Below are 24,431 nucleotides of genomic sequence, written 5' to 3' on the forward strand. Positions count from 1 at the left end.
AATATATATACTAGCCACCCCCTACCACGTGTTGCTGTGGCTCAGTCTGTGTATATGTGTTTTGTGTGTGTGTATATGTGTGTGTGTATATATATGTGTGTTTGTGTATATATGTGGTTTTGTGCATGCGTTCTAATGTAATTTTTGTTTTTTGGCCTTTTCAGTCTCTTCTGCTTGTTTTTCAGTGTTTTTATGAATGATGATCACATTTTGACCTGATAGGTGTCTTGTGTCCAAATTTGGTGTCAATTCATCCAGTGGTTTTTGAGTTACGTTAATCTCACAAATGAACATTACATTTTATATATCTATACTAGCCGCCCCTGCCACGTGTTGCTGTGACCCTGTCTGTGTATATGTGTTGTGTGTTTGTATGTGTATATATGTGGTTTTGTGCATGTGTTGTAATGTAATTTTTTTTGGGCTTTTTAAGTCTCTTCCACTGTGTTTTTCAGTGCCTTTATGAGTTATGATCACTCGTTGGCCTGATTGGTGTATTGTGTCCAAATTTGGTGTCAATTCATCCAGTGGTTTTTGAGTTATGTTAATATATAAAATGCTCATTTGTGGGATTAACATAACTCAAAAACCACTGGACAAATTGACACCAAGTTTGGACACACTACACCTATCAGGCCAATGAGTGATCATCACTCATATATAGAGCCCCTGGTGGTACAATGGGTTAAACTGGCAGGACTGAAGACCAACAGGTTGGAGGTTCAAATCCAGGGAGAGTGCAGATGAGCTCCTTCTGTCAGCTCCAGCTCCCCATATGGGGACATGAGAGAAGCCTCTCACACAGATGGTAAAACATTAAAACATCTGGATTTTCCCTGGGCAATGTCCTTGCAGACAGCCAATTCTCTCACACCAGAAGCGACTTGCAGTTTCTCAAGTAGCTCCTGACACACACACACACATATATATACATACACACACACACACATACACATACACATACACATACACATACACATATACATATACATATACATACACACACACTAGAGGTCCCCTGCCAGGCATTGCTGTGGCACAGTCTGGTGATCTGGAAAATAAAGTAATGAGAAAGTGTTGGTTTCTACAATATGCTTGTGTGTAAACAGTATTTCTTGCTGCTTCTTTGTCTGGTTTGCCCACTCTGGAACATGCCACATATCATTGCCCTTCTTTAGGGGTCTCTTTCAAATCTTTGATACTGCATCTGTCATATACATATATGTGTGTCTGTGAATGGCTGGATGGCCCTTTGTCAGGAGGGCTTTGATTATGTTTTCTTGCCCTGGTGAAGGGAATTGGACTGGATGGCCTCAAGGCAGTATTTCTCAGCCTGGGGTTTGGGACCCTTGGAGGGGGGGTGCAAGGAGGTGTCAGAAGGGTTGCCAAAGACCACAAGAAAACACCGTATTTTCTGTTAGTTATGGGGATTCTGTGTGGGAAGTTTGCCCCAATTCTGTCATTGGTGGGGTTCAGAATGCTCCTTGATTGTAGGTGAACTGTGAATCCCAGCGACTACAACTCCCAAATGTCAAGGTCTATTTCCCTTAAACTCCATCTGTTTTTATATTTGGGCATATTGAGTATTTGCGCCAAGTTTGGTCCAGATCCACCATTGTTTGAGTCCATGGTGCTCTCTAGATGTAGGTGAACTACAACTCCAAAACTCAAGGTCAATTCCCACCAGACCCTTCCAGTATTTTCTGTTGGTCCTGGGAGTTCTGTGTGTCAAGTTTGGTTCAATTCCATCATTGGTGGAGTTCAGAATGTTCTTTGATTATAGGTGAACTATAAATCCCAGCAACTACAACTCCCAAATGACAAAATCATAATTTTTTGAGTGATGGTCACTTCTTGTGTTGTGAGACGTTTCGTTGCCAAATTTGGTGATTTCGTTCGTTGGTTCTTTTGTTTTTAAGGTACTCATTATGCACAGAGCATATATATATATATATATATATATATATATATATATATATATATATACACACACACACACACACACACACACACACGCATGCACGCACACACAGTGATTTCGTCAATGGCTTGGGAAACACACTAGATGAGGTGCGAAATCGTATTTTTGTTAACATGTTGTTGTCCTTGGCCATGTTGCTTTCATATCAACTATCTATTTCCTCTTCCAGCAAATGATATATCTGTACATTTCTAAAAGAACTAAGAATACAATCAATGTCTTCAGAACATGTGCTTTGTGAAGATCTACCTCCAAATGCACAAAGCAGTGCCTATTCTGCACCCTTCCGCAGTGAAACTGCAGTCCACGGCACCTCTGAATTCCCCACTGAGTCATTTGTGAGACCATTGTTTGCAAAGAGTTAAATGCTGCTTTTTTTTCTGAATTCTCCTGGTGGAAAGCTTCCTGCAAATGTGGAGTGGTATCATGCTTCTCATCAAGCTGGAATGCATCAGAGGCGACAGTCAACCAATCAGAGCTCTCATTGAGGGTTTATATAGAGAAGGGATTGCCTCTGCAGAACAGGCAAAAAGCGAGCTGTGTTCAGATTGAGAGCAGTCAGAAAGGGAACAGTGTTCAGATAGCTTCAGCACTAACGGAACTAAGTCTTGCGCTGCTGTGGCTGCTGATGTTGCCGTAACTGCACAGAGTACGGCACACTTTTGGCACTGTTGTTGAACTGGTAAGTGCAAGACCTTTGAATTTTAATTATATTTATCAAACATAAACTATTTCTAAGAAGATAGTGCACATGTGTATGAGAATCTTAAGATACCTAGAGATTTCCCCCTCTAAATTAATGAGCCTGGACCATATACACAAATAGTATGGCTCATCCTTTGTGACTGTTTCATACAGGTAACTGCAGTGTACTGAATACAACTATGATAAAGTAATAGTGCCTGAAGCAACATTCATGTGCACGCCTTCAAGTCGCCTTTTGATGTAGGGTGACCCAATGAATTTTATAGGATTTTCTTAGCAAGAGATGTCAGGGGTGGTTCCTGAAACAAAATGTATGTATTATTATTTATCCAAGAAATATGCAAGTATTGGGGACATGAATTCAAATGCTATAGTCCAACAGTGTACTTCAGTGTTTCTTTGGCATCTTGTTGTGTTTCTGTTTTTTGGAAATACTTTTGGTTTTTTGAAATATTTTGTTAGTTAAATCTTTTCCTATCGTCCATTGTGATGTTTCCCTGTTTTAGAGATGTAAACACAATATTAGCTTGAAGGGAAGATTGGTTTTTATTTACATCATTCTTAAGTTGCAACCCTAAGTAATAATTTTAAAATGGAATATACTTCTGTGCCTCTATATGACGATGTTTTAATTATTAACTGTGCCTGAAGACACAAAAGGCGCTCTCTTGCTTTCCTTCTGCATTTGGCCGCTTCTTTGCCAAGGGGATGCAGTTTCCGGAGCTAAGTGCTCTTGCCTGCCAGCCAAGACGCAAAGCCAAGAAATATAAAAACCACCCTTCATCAGGCTTGGGATGGCAGTCACTTAACTCTGCCTCTTAAATTTCATGGCATTTTGCAGCTTTTCAAAGATTTGGACTTTAATTGTAGAAGCACCTGAGTCTTATATACCAACTCAGACCAGCAAAGTGATAATAGTAATGTTGGTCTGATAAGGCTATGTGGTCATACAGGACAGGCTGGGTTCAACCCAATGCATTAAATCCTTGTGCTGGCAGGACTACTGATCAAAAAGGTTGACAGTTCAAATCCAGAGAGTGGGGTGAGCTCCCATCTGTCAGCTCCAGCTTCTCATGCAGGGGCATGAGAGAAGTCTCCCACAGGATGGTAACACATCAAGCCGTCCCCTGAGCAACATCCTTGCAGACGGCCAATTCTCTCACACCAGAAGCGACTTGCAGTTTTTCAACTTGCTCTTGGCACAGAAAAAAAAGTATCCTACTATCTGCATTGCAGGCAGAATCAGAGACTGGACTAAACATTGCTGGGGAATGTAGGAGGGGAACCTTTCATACTATACAGTTACAGCTCTTTAATTGCCATGGTTCCATCCAATGGAAAATTGGGATTTATAGTTTAGGGATGAACATTCTCAGCCAGAAAGCTTCAGAGGATGCACATGGGGTAGTGAAGTCGAACCAATCTACTCATTATAGTTGAGTGGTTGAACTGAGCTCCTGCTGGTTGAGCAGTGTCCAAGTTGCCTTCAAAAAAGAAGCCAGTCTTCCCAATTCAACTGGAAAAGGAAACAGCAAAGAGGCATTGCAAGGCTGTAGTAAAAGCATTGAGAGATGCATTTATTTATTTATTTACAGCATTTTTACCCAGCTCTATCTCAACCCTGAGGGGGACTTAGAGCTGCTTTCAAATTGGCAGGAATTCAGTGCCACAATAAACAAACATAAATGCAATTTACAATATACATTAAAATCAATAAAAATAGTAAAAGCATAGTAATCAATATATTAAGTAAACTGTTAAAAGCACTAAAAATCGTAATCCAGGAACCATTCCAATCATAATTCAGTCACTTCATACCTGCCTATTGCACGATGCTACTCTCCAAATGCTTGGCACTTCTCAAGGTCATGGCAAGTTGCAGAGCCTTAGCCTGTTTTCTTCTATGAAGTCATCCATGGAAATACAATGATTGTCGAAAAGTTTTCATGGCCAGAATCACTGGGATGTTGTGTGGTTTCTGGGCTGTGTGGCCGTGTTCTAGCAGCATTTTCTTCTGACATTTCTGCCCGCATCATCCTCTGAAGATGCCAGCCACAGATGCAGGCAAAAAGTCAGGAGAAAATGCTGCTAGAACATGGCCATCCAGCCCAGAAACCACACAACATCCAAATGATTGGGTTGTTGTGAGTTTTCTGGGGTGTATGGCCATGTTCCAGAAGCATTCTCTCCTGACGTTTCACCTGCATCTATGGCAGACATCCTCAGAAGTTGTGAGGTCCTCACAACCTTTGAGGATGCCAGCCATAGATGCAGGTGAAATGTCAGGAGAGAATGCTTCTGGAACATGGCCATACACCCTGGAAAATTCACAACAACCCAGTGATTCCGGTCATGAAAGCCTTCAACAATACATCCAAATAAGTCATTGAAATCAGACTGGAAGAAGGGCTCCCTAAAATGTCAGTAGCCAAGTGGACTGGAGCTGACCTGATGGAAAGATAGCAATCTGGCAGGATGACAGCCATATGAATAAGTCCCACAAGTCTGAACAGATAAGAGAAGCCCTGATACAGAGCAGGCTGTAATTATAAATCTGTTGGGGTTATTAGCAATTCTGCTCTCTTAACATCATTTTCTTGCAGTACAGTCCAATACATAAGAAATGTAAACTATAATGCTGCAGGAATTTATTTACAAATAAGTGTGCACAAGACTGTGGTCTTAGGCCGCAGCCTAAAACATGCTTATTTTATTAATTTAATTAAAATATTTATATCTTGAAATTTCGGAGGGACAGAAAAACAACATAAGACAATGGAAGATGATATAAAATAGTTTAGTAGTCTGAAAATATTTTAAATAATATATCAGTGTATATCAATCGCTGAGTCCTGGTAAGAGCGTGAGCATTGTTCCCTACAAGCCATGAATGATTGAATTTGTGGATACGGATTCTGTCCATACAGAGGACTGGCTGCACTTATACTACTTCTCACTTTCAACCAAAGGATTGCTTGACTCAGAATAGTGTTAGTTTAGTTTGTTAACCTAATTTGGCAACAGAAACACGCTGTGCTCATTTATTTCACAATATCTTGCTGAAACATGCTTCTTTGTCGCTACATGCAGAAATGAAATAACCCCAGGCATTATAAGGATTTGTTCATCACTTTCCGGAGTCAAAAGTATTGGCTTGTAATGAGCAACCTACCACTTAGTGTGCAAATACGTTTTGTAAGAGAACACCATGCAAGTTTAAAACACACATTAACCTTTTGATATATTTACATTATTTATACTTTGGAGCTAAATGAATAAATTATTTATTGCCAGGCATTACAAAATGGTCTAGGAGACTTCAACATTTTCTTAAGCATTTCTTTACTAGTATGCATGTCTCCAGAGAACTATATCCCAGGGGTCATTCACATAACAGAATTATAGCACGATTGTTCCATTTGAATTGCCAAGGTTCCACCCTATGGAATCAAGGGATTTGTAGTTTGCAGAGGCACTGGAGTGGTCTGGTTGAGAATTATGATTATGATTGTGTGCCTACAAATTGTCCTAATTTATGCTGACCCTATGGTGAACCTGTCATGGGATTTTCTTGGTAAAATTTGCTTAGAGAGAGGTTTACCCTTGCTTTTCTCTGAGACTCAGGCCCTTTCCAGACAGGCCCTATATCCCAGGATCTGATCCCCGGTTTTCTGCTTTAAACTGGATTATATGAGTCCACATTGCCAGATAAGCTGGGATAAACAGAAAGCCTGGGATCAGATCCCGGGATATAGGGCCTGTCTGGAAGGGCCCTGAGAGAGTGTTTCATGCTCAAGGTCTCCATGCCTAAGCAAGGACTTGGATCTTGGTCTCCAAACACATCTTACAACACTCAAACTACAACCCCATGCTGCCTCTCAGAATTTCCCTCTCTAAACTGACAATCCCGGAATTCCATAGGACAGAATCATGCAGTGAAAGTAAAATTATAATATTATAGCAATATTGTGTATGCGCTCCAAATGAGTTCCATTGGATTTCTTTTCCATTAAGAGTGTTTAGTATTGCATTTCAGGTATTAGCAATGCATTTCTCTGTGCTGGCACACTCTTGTAGTTTGATAATGCAACTTAACTGCACTTCAGTGAAATTATGTTTCATATGAATCTAATGCGATATTGGATCAGCAAATCCTTCAGTCTTTAGAAGCCAGGAAAGATATGTAAGAACTCTGACAATAAATAGCTCAAGATTATAAAATAGAAAAGTAGAGGGGAAGATCTAAGTATAATAGCAAATCTTCCCCTTGTGCATTGGTTCCCACCCTATGGTCCATGGACCACCAGTGGTCCGCAAGAACTAAAATATGGTCCATAGCCTCACCGTTACTACACTGTGGCAATGAGAGCAACTGGTCTCGCAAAATCCTCTTATAGTACTAAGGCCTATTAAATATGGTTTTCTGTGGGTGAGCAGATGATAACTACTGGGAGGCGTATGTTGTGCATCAGAAACTAGAGCTGATGTGGTCTATCCAATGCAATCAGCACTCAGATATCCAAATCAAATCTAAAGTTGATTAAAAACTGATTCGTAACCCTTTTGGTACTAATGTTGGAGAGTGGTCCCTTGCCAAGTGGTCGCTGATCAAGAGGTCCCTGGTCAAAATGGTTGGAAACCACTGCTCTTGTTGAATGTGTGGTAAACTCCAAAAGAGCCACTGTTTTTATTTCTTGCAATTATGCAAAATGTGATGATAAGAGTATACTATGCTAAAGGATAAAAGTGACAGGCATTGTTGTTAACCTCATGTCAGCCTATGTTGAGACAAGTCTGCACATTTTTGAACCTGGAAAACCTGTTTGTGAGACTGCAGGCAACAACAATGTGATCTTTTTGGGAAAAACTGAACATCTAACACCTATTTAAATTATTATTCCCATATGATGGACTGTGGCCACATTTGTGGGCCAGAAAGGTCTTGTGGGTTTGTCACCAGGCCTGCCACTACAAGTTGGAGGGAATGCATCACAAGGCAATAGGGCAGTTCTTTATGTTGTCAAGTGACCAACAGACAACTTTCTCTTGATGGCTTCCATTGATGAAAATGAGATTCACAGCCAGGTTCATTTTAGAGTTCAGAATGGGCATTGGAGAGAAAAGCAGCTTTGCTTGTTATCACATCCCCCACAAACTGCAAGAATGCTCAAGTTATGGAACAGAGAATAACAATGCATTGGTTCCCACTCTGTGGTGGGGCATCTAGTTCAATTGATGCCCCATATTTCATGCCTGACTGCTTTTTTTCTTTCTTTTTAGAAACCAACAGCAAAAGAAGAAGGAAAGAACTGAACAAAACCACTGAAAATAGGAACCTCTTAACCAATACAATGAAGTCACTCATTGTCATCTCAGCAATGTTGAGTGTTCTTGTCCCAGCCAGAGCAACAGTACGTTTTGCAACTAATGGGAACTCCAACCGACTGATTGCCATTTTTGACCATAAATGCAAAGCTTCCCCTTTTGCTCTTGCCCCAAACCTATTTTTAGTTCCCTTTGCTCTTTTTGTTTACTGTGGGTATACATAGCACTCTGATATGATATTAGCACTTGTTTGAAAATGTTGTCATAACCAGCCAATTTACAGATTTGAAAGCAATTTGTGGATTTCATACTGTCCTGCACATTATAATGTGTGCCTTTTCATCCTAACCATTCCTTCACTGTTTCCCTCACAAAGGATGTCTTCCTCTAGTACAGTGGTTCTCAACCTTCCTAATGCCATGACCCCTTAATTCAGTTCCTTATGTTGTGGTGACCACCAACCATAAAATTATTTTCAGTGCTACTTCCTAACTGTAATTTTGCGGCTATTGTGAATCGTAACGTAAATATCTGATATGCAAGATGTATTCTCATTCACTGGACCAAATTTGACACAGATACCCGATATACCCCCAATTTGAATACCGGTGGGCTTGGGTGTGTGTGTGTGTGTTGATTTTTGTCATTTGATGGAATTGAACCAATCTTGGCACGCAGAACTCCCATGAAATACTAGAAGGGTTTGGTGGGCATTGACCTTGAGTTTTGGAATTGTAGTTCACCTATATCCAAAGAACACTGTGGACTCAAACAATGATGGGTCTGGACCAAACTTGGCATGAATACTCAATATACCCAAATGTGAAAACTGGTGGAATTAGGAGAAAATAGATATTGACATTTGGGAGTTGTAGTTGCTGAGATTTATAGTTAACTTACAATCAAAGAGCATTTTGTACTCCATCAACGATGGGATTGAACCAATCTTGGCACACAGAACTCCCGTGACTAACATAAAATACTACAAGAGCTTGATGGCATTGACCTTGAGTTTTGGAATTGTAGTTCACCTATATCCAAAGAACACTGTGGACTCAAACAATGATGGATCTGAACCAAACTTGGCACAAATACTCAATATACCCAAATGTGAACACTGGTGAAATTTAGAGAAAATAGACCTTGACATTGGGGAGTTGTAGTTGCTGAGATTTATAGTTCACCTACAATCAAAGGGCATTCTGAATCCCACAAACGATAGATTTGGGCCAAATTTCCGACACAGAACCCCCATGACCAACAGAAAATACTGTGTTTTCTGATGTTCTTTGGTGACCCCTCTGATACCCCCTTGCGACCCCCCCAGGGGTCCCAACCCCCAGGTTGAGAAACCCTGCTCTAGTATTGTCGTTCTCCTATCATTGCTTCTGAGCACATCTTTTAGTTCTAACTTTTCTAGTTATATTTCCTTCTCTTATATTTTCAAGCCCTTGATTCTTTTGTGCCATCTTTATTTATTTATTTATTTATTTACAGTATTTGTATACTGCTTTTCTTACCCTGAGGGGGACTCAAAGCGGTTTACACATAAATGGCAAAAATTCAATGTACAAACAATTATAATTATACACTACAATTAGACATAAATTAAATTAAAAAATACATCCATTTTATATAATGTTCTTTATGATTGTCAATGTCAGTTCCACTGTTACAGAATGAAAATGGGAATCTCCTTTTCATGTTTATTGCAAGAGAAATCAAATAGGAGAAAAGAGGTCAAGATGCTGCTGTTACAGTCTCTATCCTTCCCTTAGAATAACTTGTTCTTGTCTCTTATTTTTCTTTTTTAGTCTCACCACTGGATGACACCACACAAGCTAGGAAGTAAAACAAAATATGAACACAAAGGTAAAGAAATCTCTCCAGCTTTTTGTTACTAACTGAAAATTCTGGTTTGACCAAGAGCCAAACCGCTTGCTGTTACTTGTTGGTTGGTGGGGCCACTAGATTTTAGTACTTGTTTGCATGTAATATGAGATTTGGTGCACAATGTGGCTTATTGTATAACGTATGTCACATGGCTTTGGATTTTATCTAATGTTCTTTCTTGTAATGTCTTGTTTATAGGTTGCAACTGTTTTAATGGAGGGACGTGCATCACTTATTACCTCTTTTCTCGGATGAAACGCTGCGTGTGCCCTGAAGGATACAGTGGAGATCACTGTGAAATCGGTATGGGTTGTTGTTGTTGTTGTTGTATTGTGCCAAGATTTATTCAGAGGAGGTTTTCCATGGCCTTCCTCTTAGACTGAAAGACTTGATCAAAGATTGCTCAGTGGGTAGCTTCAACAATAGGAACTTTAGAAACCTACAGGACACCAATCAGTCTCCCATTTCCCAAAACAGACGAGTTCCTTAACCAGTATTTCAAAGCACACTATAGAATGGTGAGAGTGTATGTGATAAAAGTTTGTACTGGTCCTCTGAAATAATGTTTGGCTATCCAATGGGATTTGCCTTTTTTTGTATTAAAGGTTTATTTATTTATTTATTTATTTACAGTATATTCCGCCCTTCTCACCCCGCAAGGGACTCAGGGCGGGATTACAATGTACATATACATGGCAAACATTCAATGCCATAGACACACAACATATATAGACAGACACAGAGGCAATTTAACTTTCCAGCTTTTCTTGAGGGTATTCTGGCCACCAGGGGAGCTGTCCCTTTACCAACCATTTGTGACACTGATGAAGTACTTCCTCATGCATGCTTGCTGGAGATTTTTATGGCCTTGTACATTAGTTACATTTGCCTCCCCGCATAAACGATACCTAAATTTCCTACTTGACAGGTGCAATGTATATGAATCCTCAAAGCCCTCTTTGCCTCTTCTCTCCCTAAGACAGCAAAAACATGCTCAGTCCCATCTTGTTTTGACCCCTCAAACATTGTCCATTTTACCTGATTTGCATTGCTATTTCACTCCACCATAATTACAGAATGTATTGCTCCTATAATTCATATCATAATGATCTTATATTGAAGTATTTTAAAATTTTAAACATGCCCATCTGTTCTGCTTTTACAACAGCTGCAAACAGAACATTCTTCCAAATGAGACACCCCTGACTGAATGAAAATTATTTTTCCCATATCTTTCTTCAAATTTAAAGCTAGCATTATTTTTCTACACTGCTTCTAATTCTGGTAATTTTTAAAAAATTGTACTACATTTAAGGAATTAGTTAGTTGTAACAAACCTTTTTATTAGTCAATTGAACTGAGTGTCTTAAACATGGCCATATAGATTTATTTATTTACAGTATTTATACCCCATCCTTCTAACCCTGAAAGGGACTCAGAGTGGCTTACAGAACACACATACGGCAAATATTCAATGCCGATTATACACTTTATACAATTATACACTTAACAAGGACAAACACAAACAGAGGTAAAGGCAGTTGTTCCCATCTTATTTTTAGCATCTTGGAGGCTGTGCCCGACTCTAGCCACCGGGGGGGGGGGTGTCACTCCATCTTCCATGCTGAGGAGCTATCCTCTGATCGATGGATCAATGTTCTTAAGAGCACCTTTATTACCTCCCCACTAAAAGCGGTACTTATTTATATACTCACATTTCTGCTTTCGACCTGCTAGATGGCCAGGTGAGCTGGGGCTAATGGCAGGTGCCCACCCTGACCTGGGATCAAAGCACTGACCTTCCAATTGGCAGGATTTTTCTGCAGCACGGCAGTTTAACCTGCTTGCTAAGCCCGTGTTATGATCCTGTATTATGCTTTACATTAAATATTTGGATACAAGTCACTTTGCACTGGTATAGAAAACGGAAAATATTTCTGACATAGAGGGTTATTAATTATTGATTGGCAGCCAGTATTGACAATCACCTTGTTTTCCCATCAGATAATGAAAGTCGCTGTTACACTGGCAATGGGGAAGACTACAGAGGGACTGTATCCATGAATACAAATAATGAAAGGTGTCTGGACTGGAATTCCCCCATGCTTCGGAGATGGCATTACAATGAGGACAGGCAGGATGCCATGGAGCTTGGATTAGGCAAACACAACTACTGCAGGTAAACAAAATACAGCAGAGTACAAGAACATGTGTTCAACACAATGCTTTCTATTCTCATTGCAGTTGCCATATAGGAGAATATGGCACATTCCTCCAAAAGCACTAGCTGAGATACACATATTCTTCTGGATATCTGTGTCTTTGTCAAAAGTGCTGGTGGTTAATTTCTTATTTCTTTATTGAGACTGATAGAGATATGATATTATTTATTTATGTATTTATTTATTTATTTTGGACATTTGTATCCTGTCCCATCTCAGCCTCCGCAGGGGGACTCCGGATGGCACACCATGGTGCCCACAACCAAAAGGATAAATATACAATTTAAATAAAAACAATATAAAAACAGTATTATAACATGCAAACATTCAAACATTATGATATGGTGCTTTTAGGATCACCATGTACAAGGGGTAGCTCTGACATTAAGAAGAAGTAGGAACATTGATGGAGACATTGTGTTTGAGCTGCTGAAATTCCTCCTTTGGGAATTGTTACAAATACCAAAACCTTGTGGTTCTCCAAAAACACTAATGCTTTGTGCAGTGAATGTTCTGAAATACGTTAACAAACATCGACCAGCATTTTGGATCTACAAATTAACTATGTATCCTTAACTACTTAATTAAGTATTCTTAACTATGCAATTAATAATAATAATAATAATAATAATAATAATAATAATACACTTTATTTATATTCCGCTTTATCTCCCCAAAGGGACTCAAAGTGGATTACAGTACACATATAAGGCAAACATTCAGTGCCTTTGACGCAAACAACATACAATACACAGATAAGATAAAGGCCTTCTCTTTTTCATCTCTGGTGTCTGGAGGCGCTGCTCAACTTCTGGCCATTGGAAGCAGCTCTTGTTCCATTTTCCATCCTGCGGAGCCTGTAGACATTTCTGATCTTTTTGCTGGGATGACTGCATGTCTGCATGGGGCGTGCTTTTACCTTTCCCCCAAGGCAGTACCTATTGATCTACTTGCATTGAATGCCAAACTGCTAGATTGGCAGAAGCTAGAGCTGACAGTAGGGAGCTCACCCTGAGTTGTGGCTTCAAACTGCTAACCTCTGGTCAGCTGCTTTTCCTACATCTAGTGGTTTTAACTGCTGTGCTACCGCATTCGTAAGTTCAATGAATTGTCTTCTCCTCATGTTGTGAATATGGTACAGTGCCCCATCCTACTTTATGACTTGCATGGGGAGAAGGAGCTTCATTCTGGTGGCACAGAATCCTGTCATCTATTCATAACAGATTTGTCTGTTTCAAGAAAACAAATGCATTTTCTGTAGGCAATCTCCTTCACTGGATGGTTTTATTTCAGATGTGTGTATGAGCTGTAAAGATTGTGATGGAAAAGGTGAAGGGTGCTGTAAAGAGTGAAGGAGTTCAGTATAAATACTGCAAGAAATAATAATTACCATAACAACGATTAATTCCAAACTGCGGATCTTTATAAGAGAGGCATCAATTGATTTGTTCACATGTTATCATAAAAAAACCCTGTCCTTGTCGAAAACCACATGAAATTGAATTACATCGCTCTTGAGTTCATTCCAGTTAGTTTGCAATGCCACCTGCGGGTGAAACCTAATTCTATCATTTGTTAATTTGAAGAGATTTTGCCAACTGCTACAGGTGGTTTTTTAATATTGCTGAAGATCAGTCTCTCAGAAAACACCTTATGTTTTCCAGAAATCCAGATGGTCAATCCAAACCATGGTGTTATGTTAGGAAAGGATATCGGACCTCTGAGACACCCTGTGATATTCCCATGTGTGAAAGAGGTAAGTTGTTACCTTCGCAGAGTGCCAAATGTTGTGAATCTAAAAATAAAGGCAGTTTACATTACGAAAAACCCAAATCTTCCTTCAAGTAACAGCAAATTCTGTGATCTGAGAATCGAAGCCTGGCCTCCTGAGTCACAGGTCAAAACACTATATCACACTATATGGCCTCCTTATATGTCCTTAGAGAGGTTTCATTCCTTGTGGTGGAACCCATGAATAGTAGCATCATACTAATATTTTTGTATCAAGCATGCACAGGATAAAAGGAAACTCATGTTTAATTGTTTTGGGCACACTGGTTTTATATGCAGTCTATTGTACTTTGTAGGTTTTCTGTAAGGTAAAAATGTCGGGACTGTTTATCTCCTTGACAGAATCAACCTGTGGTCAAAGAAGCCTCAGAAAGACTTTTAAGATTGTGGGTGGACATAAGGCAGCCATTGAGTCTCAGCCTTGGATAGCAACCATCTTCCAGTCTACGAGGAAAAGAGCTTACAATCGTTTCCTTTGTGGTGGTAGCCTCATTGATCCATGCTGGGTCCTTACAGCAGCACATTGTTTTGAAAGCAGGTAAGGACTCCATTATCAGGTTCCTTCATTTCTAGATGGATGTTCATTACTTGGCATCTATTGCAGTAGAAGTAGAGCCAAAGACATTTTCATAGAGTTGCACATATTCCACATGCTTCTGATACCTTGGGAAGTCTGACTTGGCTACGGTAGTCCACACTCTGGTTACATCCCATATAGACTACTGCAACACGCTCTTCATGGGGTTGCCTTCAAAGACTGTTCAGAAGCTTCAAATAATCCAACAGATGGCAGCTGGATTACTAGCAAGAGCAGCGCTCAGGGAGCATACAACTCCGCTGTTGCGCCAGCTCCACTGGCTGCCAGTTTGCTACCGGGCACAATTCAAAGTGCTGGCTTTAGCCTATAAAGCCCTAAACAGTTCTGGCCCAACTTACTTGTCTGAACGCATATCCTTTATGAACCATCTAGGACAGTGATTCCCAGAGTGGCCCTTACCGCCCCCTGGTGGGTGCTGCAGCGACCGGGGGGTGGTGGTAATGGCCACAGGTGCATTTGGGGGCGATGAATAACTGTAAGGGGGTGGTGAAAGCATAAAAGAAAGAAGAGAAGATTCAGAAAAATTGATTTCCAGGGGGTAGGCCAAATTAGTTTGGGAACCACTGAGCTAGGATGTTAAGATCGTCTGGGAAGGCCCTGGTCTCGATTCCACCTGCATCACAAATACGTTTGGCGGGTACGAGAGACAGGGCCTTCTCAGTGGTAGCACCTCAGCTATGGAACATCCTTCCTAAGGACATTAGATCGCCCCCCTCCCTTTTAACATTCTGAAAAAATAGTTAAAACCTGACTGTTTGAGCAAGATGCTATCATGGGGAAAGCCCATTTTCAAAGTGGCTGCTGTGACAGATATGGAGAGTCAACATTCTTTGAAAAGGCAACCAAGAGGTCATTCACTTCAAAATTATAGTGCCATGACTCCACTTTGATTGCTGTGGTTCCATCAGTGGAATCCTGGGATTGGCAATTTAGAGAATGGCATTTAGTCTTCTCAGACAGAGATTATATTTTCCTACATGGCAGGGGGTTGGACTGGATGGCTTATGTGGTCTAGTCCAACTCTATAATTGGACTTGTGGGCCTTGGTATCTGCAGGGGTTTGGTTCTAGGACCTCCTGGAGATACAAAAAGCCATGGATACTCAACTACCATTCAATAGACTGATGTAGTAAAATGGTATCCCTTATATAAAATGGAAAATAACTCCAACAGTGCTGGAGCAAGCCTGAGATTCTCTGAAATAAGAGGAGGTTACAGAAGGGTATCCCTACTACATCAGCATAGGGCTTGGCAAAATCAGAATTAGCTTTTTGAAATTCCCACCCCCACATAGTTTAGTCTTGTGGTTGGTTGAATCCGTGGATACACAACCAATGGATATGGTGGGCCGATTATACATGTATTCCTTTTCTTTCCTATTAAAAATGAAGACCAATAAAGAAAAAATCTAACTTATATTATATTTATATTAATAAAGCTACAGAATTAAGGAGAGAAAGGTAAACATGGCAAAAGAGAACAGTAAATGGGTTTGTGAAAACAGTTCCACCAAAATCTACCAGGAATTCATGGTTTGTTTGTTTGTTTGTTTGTTTGCTTCTGCTCAGCACTCCTGATATATCCAAATTAAATATCATCCTTGGAAAGTCTGCACTGAATGTGACTGATGCAGAGGAGCAAAGTTTCGCTGTTGACAGGCTTATCATTCATGAAGGATATTCAGAACAAAGAGGAGACTATGATAATGACATTGGTAAGACCCAAGTTAGATATTTCAAAGTTGATGAACGTTTTCTTATTTTTAACAACAGTGAGCTGGATCTCAATATAACCACGTTTAGAGTAGATGCATCAAGGTGAATGGGATTTGGCTTGTCACAACTAACTTAAGATGTATGTGTTTGGGCAGATCTATTCATAGTGTGACCAGGGAGCCCATCTAAATGGGACAAATAAGGAGGAGTGAGGGTGTATGAACTGTGGCGTGCACATGACACACAGGGCTTATCACAGCCTTGTCATGTGTCAAAAAAACAAAAACAAAAACAAAACCCAAGGGATGCTCTGGGAGTTCCCCAAAGCTCCAGAGCTCCTCCACACTTTTGTGGCAGTGGAAAGACTTGAGCTGGTTCTGAAATGGAACCATCCCAGAAGTTTACATGGTCATCCCTTCTCCCAAGCATGGCCCAGTAACGTTGAACCTGGTTTGGCATCACTGGATGATCACCCTTACCATCTCTCTTATTTCCTTGGCTTAGTGACCACTGGGTGCGAAATTGCTGCTAGTTGTTGCTCATTGCATCCACTGATGCTAACTGGAGCATCAGAGCGATATGGGAGAACAAGGAGAGAAAGGAGAAATTACCCCTCCTTTCCCTGTTCTTTTTTCCATTGCTTTGGTGTTCCAGTCAGCGTCAATAAATGTGAAGAGCAGTGATGAGATCCACTTGGGATCTCATCAAATGGATGAGTTCCCACAGGGTGATTCACCGTCCTCTGTGGTAAATTGGCAGGGCAGTGGGGCAATGCTGGTCCCCTGCACCTCGCTTCACTCATAGCTGGCACTTCCCATCTCATATGGGAAAGCATTGCCGCATGACTTCTTCCTGCGCTGGACGCATGGTTGTCTATGGAACAACAGCAATCTCCTGTGTTCCAAGGGAAGCGTTCTGCCACGCTGCCAGGACACTTCCTCCATGGAGCCCCACCAGAAGTTGCTGTACATCGTGTGATGGGTGGTATGGAGCTCCAAGGAGGTAGTATCATGGAAGTGTCTTAGAATGCTAAATTCATCTCATATGATGAGGTGGTTGGTGGTTGCTGCTAAGCCAAGGACAGAAATGGGATGTTGTCAGTGAGATGTCCAGTCACAACCAGTTCCAAATCAGAAACAACCACCCATTTATACTGCCACAAAATGTGGGCAAGTTCTCTAGCATCCCCAGACTTTAAAAAATGTAGAACAAGCTTGCATTGAGCAGCCTTGACAGGTATTAGAGAAAATGGGCTCCGTGAGTTATACGGACATCCTGATTTGGCCCACAGTGCGAACACCTGCCACCTGCCAAGCCGACTTGGCAACTGACTGTGTAGACTCCTTCAGCACTGATCTGGGGCACTCCAGATCAGTTCAGAGGTATGTGGCCCATGTAAAGTCCAAACCTCTTGATTTATTGGGCAGAGTAAAATAAATGTAAAGGAAGCCCTCACAGTTTTAATTTGTATTCAACTTTGCAATGTAAATTATTGTTTGAGGGCAACAACCACAGAGAGGGGTGAGATGAATGTGAGCAAATGCAGTATGTGAAAAAAAGGCATGCTATTATCTGGAAAAGCAATTGGTAATTGGTAACATTTATTATTCTGTTTTAATCAGACCCAACAATGGAAAACACTCTATTTAATGCACATACTTTATTTTTGTTTAGCTCTGATAAGGATCAGATCATCCACTGGCCAGTGCGCAGAAGAGACACCCGTTGTCAAAACCATCTGTTTGCCACCTCAAAATTTACAACTGAATGAAAATTTCCAGTGTGAAGTTTCTGGCTATGGAAAAGAAAACAAGAGTAAGTGGGTGCTTTTTCCGTTTCTGTTGTTTCAAAACTATGCTGCTTGTGTAGTCTATGTGAATGGCACTCTATGGAGATAGGTATCTGAATTGTGTGTGAAACTTACTTCCTCCATCTCCTGTTCTATATAATGAAATAAATATTCTGTTTGGAAGATTAAGTTATCAAATTTAATAACATATTTGATGTAGTGCTACTCACTAAAGTAAGGCTTAGGAATTCAGTCAAGCATTCTACTGTTACGGAGACTAATATTGATATGGAAAGCAAATCGTGTGCAATAGTACTCTCGTACTTGAGTTCTCCTTCAAGATTCAGAGGCATTCTGCTTCTGATTTTGACATGACATATAGCCATCATAAATACTCATAGAATCAGAGAATCACAGTTGGAAGAGACAACATGGGCCATCCAGTCCAATCCCCTGCCAAGAAGCAGGAAAATCGCTTTCAAGGTACCCCGGACAGATGGCCATCCAGCCTCCATTTAAAAGCCTCCAAAGAAGGTGCCTCCGCCACACTTCGGGGCAGAGAGTTCTACTGCTGAACAGCTCTCACAGTGAGGAAGTTCTTCCTAATGTTCAGGTGGAATCTCATTTCCTTAGTTTGAAGCCATTGTTCTGCGTCCTAGTCTCCAGGGCAGCAGAATGTCTTTCTGAACGTCTTTCACAATGCTTAAGTTTGTGTTGCACCTCAGCTGGGGTTCATCTTGCTCAAGCACTCACCAGGAAGCCCAGCGTAGAAATAAACAGCTTATTGAAAAAGCACATTCAGTAAAAGAGTAAAAAAATCCAAATAGGTAAGATAAAAAAGAATCTCAAAAAACCAGAAATAAAACTCTAATGCCAAGGTTAAAGCATGAATATAAATCCAAGGAGTAGGGTAAACTCATGAGGTTGGATAATCCAGAGACAAGGAATAAAACATCCACTTAAGTGATCCAAGAATCAAAGAACAATAAATTAGCTTGATTTCATGGCACAATCCCCACGACTCAAAGCAAAACTTGATCAGGACATGACTTGAAGCGAGAACCAAGACAAGAGATCCTTGCTCTACTTGCAAAGTTGCTTGATCTAAGTAACCGAAAGCAGTTTTTCCCCTTAATAAGGACAGCAATCCATGAAAGCATTCCTTTGGCCCTTCGATAGTGTAAAGAAGTATTAATGCCACCGAATGCCACCAACAACTGTAAGGAACCTCCGTCAATGCTAATTAAACTGCCACCATAATGTATAGAGACGCTGGTATTAAAGTCTCTGTTACTCTCTGTTTATGTTGTGAGGTAATTTTGGTAGAGTGGAATGCACCGAACGTAAAATCAATGGAGATGAGGCAGTTTTTAAAATAACAAAGAGAACAAGTTTATTGTTGAACAAAGCTTGTGGTTGCAATATAAAGATGTTCAGCTTGGCATATACTTGATGGTTACAATATGGCTTGGTAGAGATACAATTCAGCCTTTGATGTTACAACTTTTAAACTCTTGCTCTGGTGAAGGTGTCTATTATTCAGTGTTCCCTGCTGTGAATATTCTCACTGTTTGATCTATACTGGATCAAATAATAGAACTCCAGTCTTCCACCGACTGGCAATCGTACAAAGCCTCAGTTAGTTCTTTTAACCAAAGTAATCTAACGAGGTTTTACCCTTCAGCTCCCTAGCTGAAGAAATATTCACGAACACTAAACTAACTCTACACTTCTTCACTCCTCAGAGTCTCTTCCCTGACTCTGCTACTCTCTCAGAGTCCCTATCTGACTCTGCTACTCTCTCTCAGAGTCCCTATTTGACTCTGCTCCTCTCTCAGGGTCTCTTCCTCCTGACTGAAACTTAACTGTCACTTTCAAACCTTTTTCTCTCTAAGCTCCTCCCACCTCCTCTTCTGCCTTGTCTCCATGGCAACCTGTCTCTCACAGCTAGGCCGTAGGCAACCAATGTAAAACACAAATACAGATTTAAACACATTATAATAAACACTTCTGTACAGATAGCTTTTTCCCATTGCCTGACTTGCACCTGGAATTTTTTCCACACAGAAGCAGTCTTGCTTCCCTATCTAATCTTTCTTCTTGCCTGTCATCCTGCAAAACAGTTTCGTTCTCACACAGAGAGTCCTCCGTTCTCACAACCGTTGAATTGCCATTCTGTTCCAACATCCCCTCTGTCTGGACACCTTCAGAAACATCGGGGCCTGCAAGGCCTGCACCCCCAGACCCCTCACCAACATCCTCAGCTGGCTGCACTATATCAAACCCCTCCACATCATCTTCAGCTGACTGAGCTATAACAGTTTGTGGCTCAGCAGGAATTTGAAGGCATTCATTAAGTCAGACTAAGCCCCTTCTACACTGCCATATAATCCAAATTATCAAAGTAGATAATCCACATTATCTGATTTGAACTGGATTATATGAGTCTTCGCTGCCATGTAATCCAGTTCAAAACAGATAATCTGGATTTTATATGGCAGTGTAGAAGTGGCCTAAGAATTTTGTTTCATTCTGTGAAGGAGAAAGTAGCAAATTTCATTGAGAAGGCTACCATAAAAATGCCGTGCTTCTTTTTTATAGGTGAAATTTACTACTCAAGGATACTAAAGTCAACGTATGTGAAAACACTGTCTCAGTCCAAGTGTCAGAAGTACTATGAAGGCCGCACTGTGAATAGCAACATGTTCTGCGCTGCCGGTAAAGACTGGAAGACTGACTCGTGCAAAGTAGGTTTTCTCATGCATCCTCTGGAATGTCATTGCTAATGTAATACATGTGATCAAAATACTTCTCCCCAGCTGGAGTAATGTATTATTCCATCTCACCTCGTAACTAAGGTGCATTGGAGTTGCACATTTGTGCCACAAGAAGCATAAGCTTATTCTGCCTGGTTACCCAGTTTCCTTGTATCTTAGCAATGTGGTGATGATAGACTCCTTGGTGTCAGTGTTGAACATGCTATTACTGAGTCTTTTCATTGTAGAAAAGGAGCCACTGACATATTTATTTATTAAAATGTATCTATTCTCCATCACTAGATCTTAAGTACATTATTCAATTAAAACAATGTGAACAATTGAGTACAAATGCTTCTGCTTTCAGGCATTTCAGCAATGATGAGGGCAAACTTCTGGGGATGATGTGAGTGGGAGTTTGGGGGGGGGGGCTGTCTAGTTCTTAACTGTAATTTTATTGTATTTTTATTTGTATTCTTCATGACACAAATATGTAATAGTTTATTAGTTCCTATATTGGGATAATATATGTTTATGTTTATTATGTTTAACATATAATATATGTTTATTATTTGTTATTACATGCATTTCATTATTTTTAAAGTTGGTAATGTGTCATGCCAGCTGCCTTAAGTTCCTATATTGGGAGAAAGGCAATTTGATAATGGTGATGATGATGATGATGATGATGATGATGATGATGATGATGATATTGTGACCGGCACATTGGGTGCAGTGCCTAAAAGACCTTGGCCTTTACTTAAGAACAATAATAAAAAGGTAAAGGTTTTCCCCTGACATTAAGTCCAGTTGTGTCCAGCTCTGGGGAATGGTGCTCATCTCTATTTCTAAGCCAAAGAGCTGGCGTTGTCCATAGACACTTCCAAGTTCATGTGGCCAGCATGACTGCATGGAGCACCATTACCTTCCCACTGGAGTGGTACCTATTGATCTACTCACATTTGCATGTTTTCAAACTGCTAAGTTGGCAGAAGCTGGGGCTAACAGCGAGAGCTCATGCCGTTCCCTGGATTTGAACCTGCAACCTTTCGGTCAGCAAGTTCAGCAGCTCAGTGCTTTAACCCACTGTGCCACCGGAGTGACAAAACAGGCACTGACAAAATTACCATCTGTCAGCTTCAAAAGGCCACCCTACTCAGATCTGCACACATTATTCACCGATACATCCTAGACATTCGGGAAGTGTCTCATGTGTGATCAAATACAAAAGTCAGCATTTATTTATTTCATTATTTTATTTACTTCAAATATTTGTACCCCGCCCTTCTCTACCCCCGAAGGGGGACTCAGGGCAGCTTACAATCAGCAACAATTTGATGCCCCATATATACAACAGATAAAACAACAGTTACATAATAAGTAAACAATAAATTATTTAAAAACCATTTAAAATAGTACAAATAGTCCGAGTTCAACAATCAACAACAAACAACAAGTTAATCCAAAGCCAGTCCATGTCCGTTTTCCATTGCATTGTCATCATTTTTATTGTCAACATATTTTTATTGTCAGCATAGTGATCTTGTTTGCTGTGTACTAATCTTTTTGTGTATATTATAATAATAATGCAATTCCAGATAAAGCAATAAATAATTGAAATAGGATTTTAAAAGTTTGCTTTAACTTGTTGCATAAAGCAAATGCTGGTGCAGTCAGGCTTACAAGGGCATTCCCTGAACAGGCCTATCCCACATAGGAAGTCAACAACAGAATTTGCTGGCTACATGACTTTCTCCTCTTAACCACAACTCACATCCAGCCCTTGACTTTGCTTCATATATTCCGCTGCCAGTTTGGGAATGCTAACCATGGCTCCTATGTTGTTTTGCTTTGCCAGGGAGATTCTGGTGGCCCCCTTATTTGCGAGTACAGAAACAAGCTGATGCTGTATGGAATTGTCAGCTGGGGTGAAGGTTGTGCCGAAAAAGAGAAGCCCGGAGTCTACACAAGGGTGACCGAGTACCTCCCTTGGATTGAATCCCACATGAATGGAGTCCACTTCAAAAGTTACTACTTTCCCAAATGAAGATAAAGGATTTCCTTGAAGCATGGGGTTTCAACCAATATGCTTAAATCACAGAACTGAGCCAAATCATGTCACAGTGCATTGAAACTCCAAGTCTTGTCTTGGGCGTATTCTTCCTGTTTCGAAGTGGTATTCTTTTGAGGCAAACGGTTACCATTTGCACCATTTTGCCTGCAGCAGAATTCTGCAACCATCACTGTGAACGATGGAAGGGCCCTTCTATGGAAAAGCATTTAACATTTAAATAAGAGGTATTTTCACAGTCCTTGTACTCTACAGGCTACATTTTATGACCAGGAGTCAGTATTATATTATGCCAGTAGGTTTTTTTTAATGCAGTTTTAAGATCAGTTCACAATGTCCCATTGGTTTGTGCCATCCTGAGAAACACAGGTGTCCATTGTACTCAGTGGGCTTTAAGGAAGCTTTATTGCCTTATTACTTTCTATGAGAGTTAAATGAGTTCAGTTTTCTCTGGATTAAATTGTCAGAGATCCCCAAATCTGGAAACAGGTTTGAGGACAAATCAACGGACAAATCCAGGCTGGGCTGGGAGGCAGGCAAGTGGTTTGTGGTTATCTGTCAGAACTTGAGTGCCTGCTAGAAGTAGATTGAAACAAGTATTTAGAATCAAGAAACTTTCTTGAAATAGCTGACTTTCCCGTGATGTAAGTTGTCCTTTACACGTGAGAGGGCTTCTATGTTTTTAGTTCACATCTTTGAAACCATGGTAGAAAGACTGTTCTAACTTGCATGAAATTAAGGTCAAGAAATTGAGTTTTCCTTAGAGCCAATTGCCAAAAGGTTGATCTACAAAGCAGTTACAAGACCATCACTTGCAAATGTATGCTCTTTCAATGGTGTTCCTAACAACAGACCTTGGAATAGTTACTTTTTTGAACAAAAGTCTCCAAAGTTCCTCAATTAGCATGATCATTTCCCAAATTATTCCTATTACTCAAATGCTCATAGTTTTTATTTTAATTTTATGTTGCAATGAGAAATTGGTACAAATTGTATGTCAATTGCATTTTAAATCACTGCAGGTTCTCAGTTTTATGGGCCTTTTTTAAAAAATGCAGCAACTTTCAGGTGAACATGTTTGGTTTCTAAAGGAAATATGCATTTCAGGGTTTAGTTAGCTTAGGTTTAGCAAGTACAAACCCACAGCAACTACTGGGATTTAGAAAAACAGTGCTGTATTATCATATGCCCCCCTCCCCTTTCTGGTATGTTGGCATTAACACAGACTCTTTGAACACTTGGTTTCCTACTTAAGGCCTTATTTTTAAATCTGTAGATCAATGAGTGTCTTTCATCCATCAACATGTTCTATAGACACTTTAATTCTATTATACACCTAAATAAAGCACTGATGACTGAAGATACAAGCGTGTACAAGGCATGACAAAGAACAAGGTTAAGTAACTTGGTGCCCTCTGGAGCCAGAGAACTTGGCTTATATTGCAATAATGAGAGCTGCGGTCCAAAACACCAGATGTGGTTGCCTATATCTGATATATCTCATAGCTAGACTAAAGATTTGAGCTGGTTTAACAGATTCTCTATTGAAAAAAGCTTGGAACTGTAATATTGAGAGGCTGTACAG

At 40.3% G+C, this 24,431-nt stretch overlaps 1 protein-coding gene across 1 annotated transcript; it reads left to right on the top strand.

Annotated features, from left to right (window-relative positions):
• Positions 1 to 2,493: 2,493 nt before the first annotated feature.
• PLAU (plasminogen activator, urokinase) lies at positions 2,494 to 23,796 on the top strand. The gene is made up of 11 exons (XM_060769138.2): positions 2,494 to 2,663; positions 7,967 to 8,097; positions 9,826 to 9,883; positions 10,103 to 10,207; positions 11,909 to 12,083; positions 13,791 to 13,882; positions 14,260 to 14,455; positions 16,084 to 16,229; positions 17,905 to 18,045; positions 20,621 to 20,766; positions 22,634 to 23,796. The coding sequence occupies exons 2-11, from the start codon at positions 8,038 to 8,040 to the stop codon at positions 22,820 to 22,822; spliced, it is 1,308 nt and encodes a 435-aa protein (XP_060625121.2). The 5' UTR covers positions 2,494 to 2,663; positions 7,967 to 8,037; the 3' UTR covers positions 22,823 to 23,796.
• The last annotated feature ends 635 nt before the right edge of the window (positions 23,797 to 24,431 follow it).

The sequence above is a fragment of the Anolis sagrei genome, chromosome 3 (assembly GCF_037176765.1).
Source record: "Anolis sagrei isolate rAnoSag1 chromosome 3, rAnoSag1.mat, whole genome shotgun sequence".
NCBI classification, from domain to species: domain Eukaryota; kingdom Metazoa; phylum Chordata; class Lepidosauria; order Squamata; family Dactyloidae; genus Anolis; species Anolis sagrei.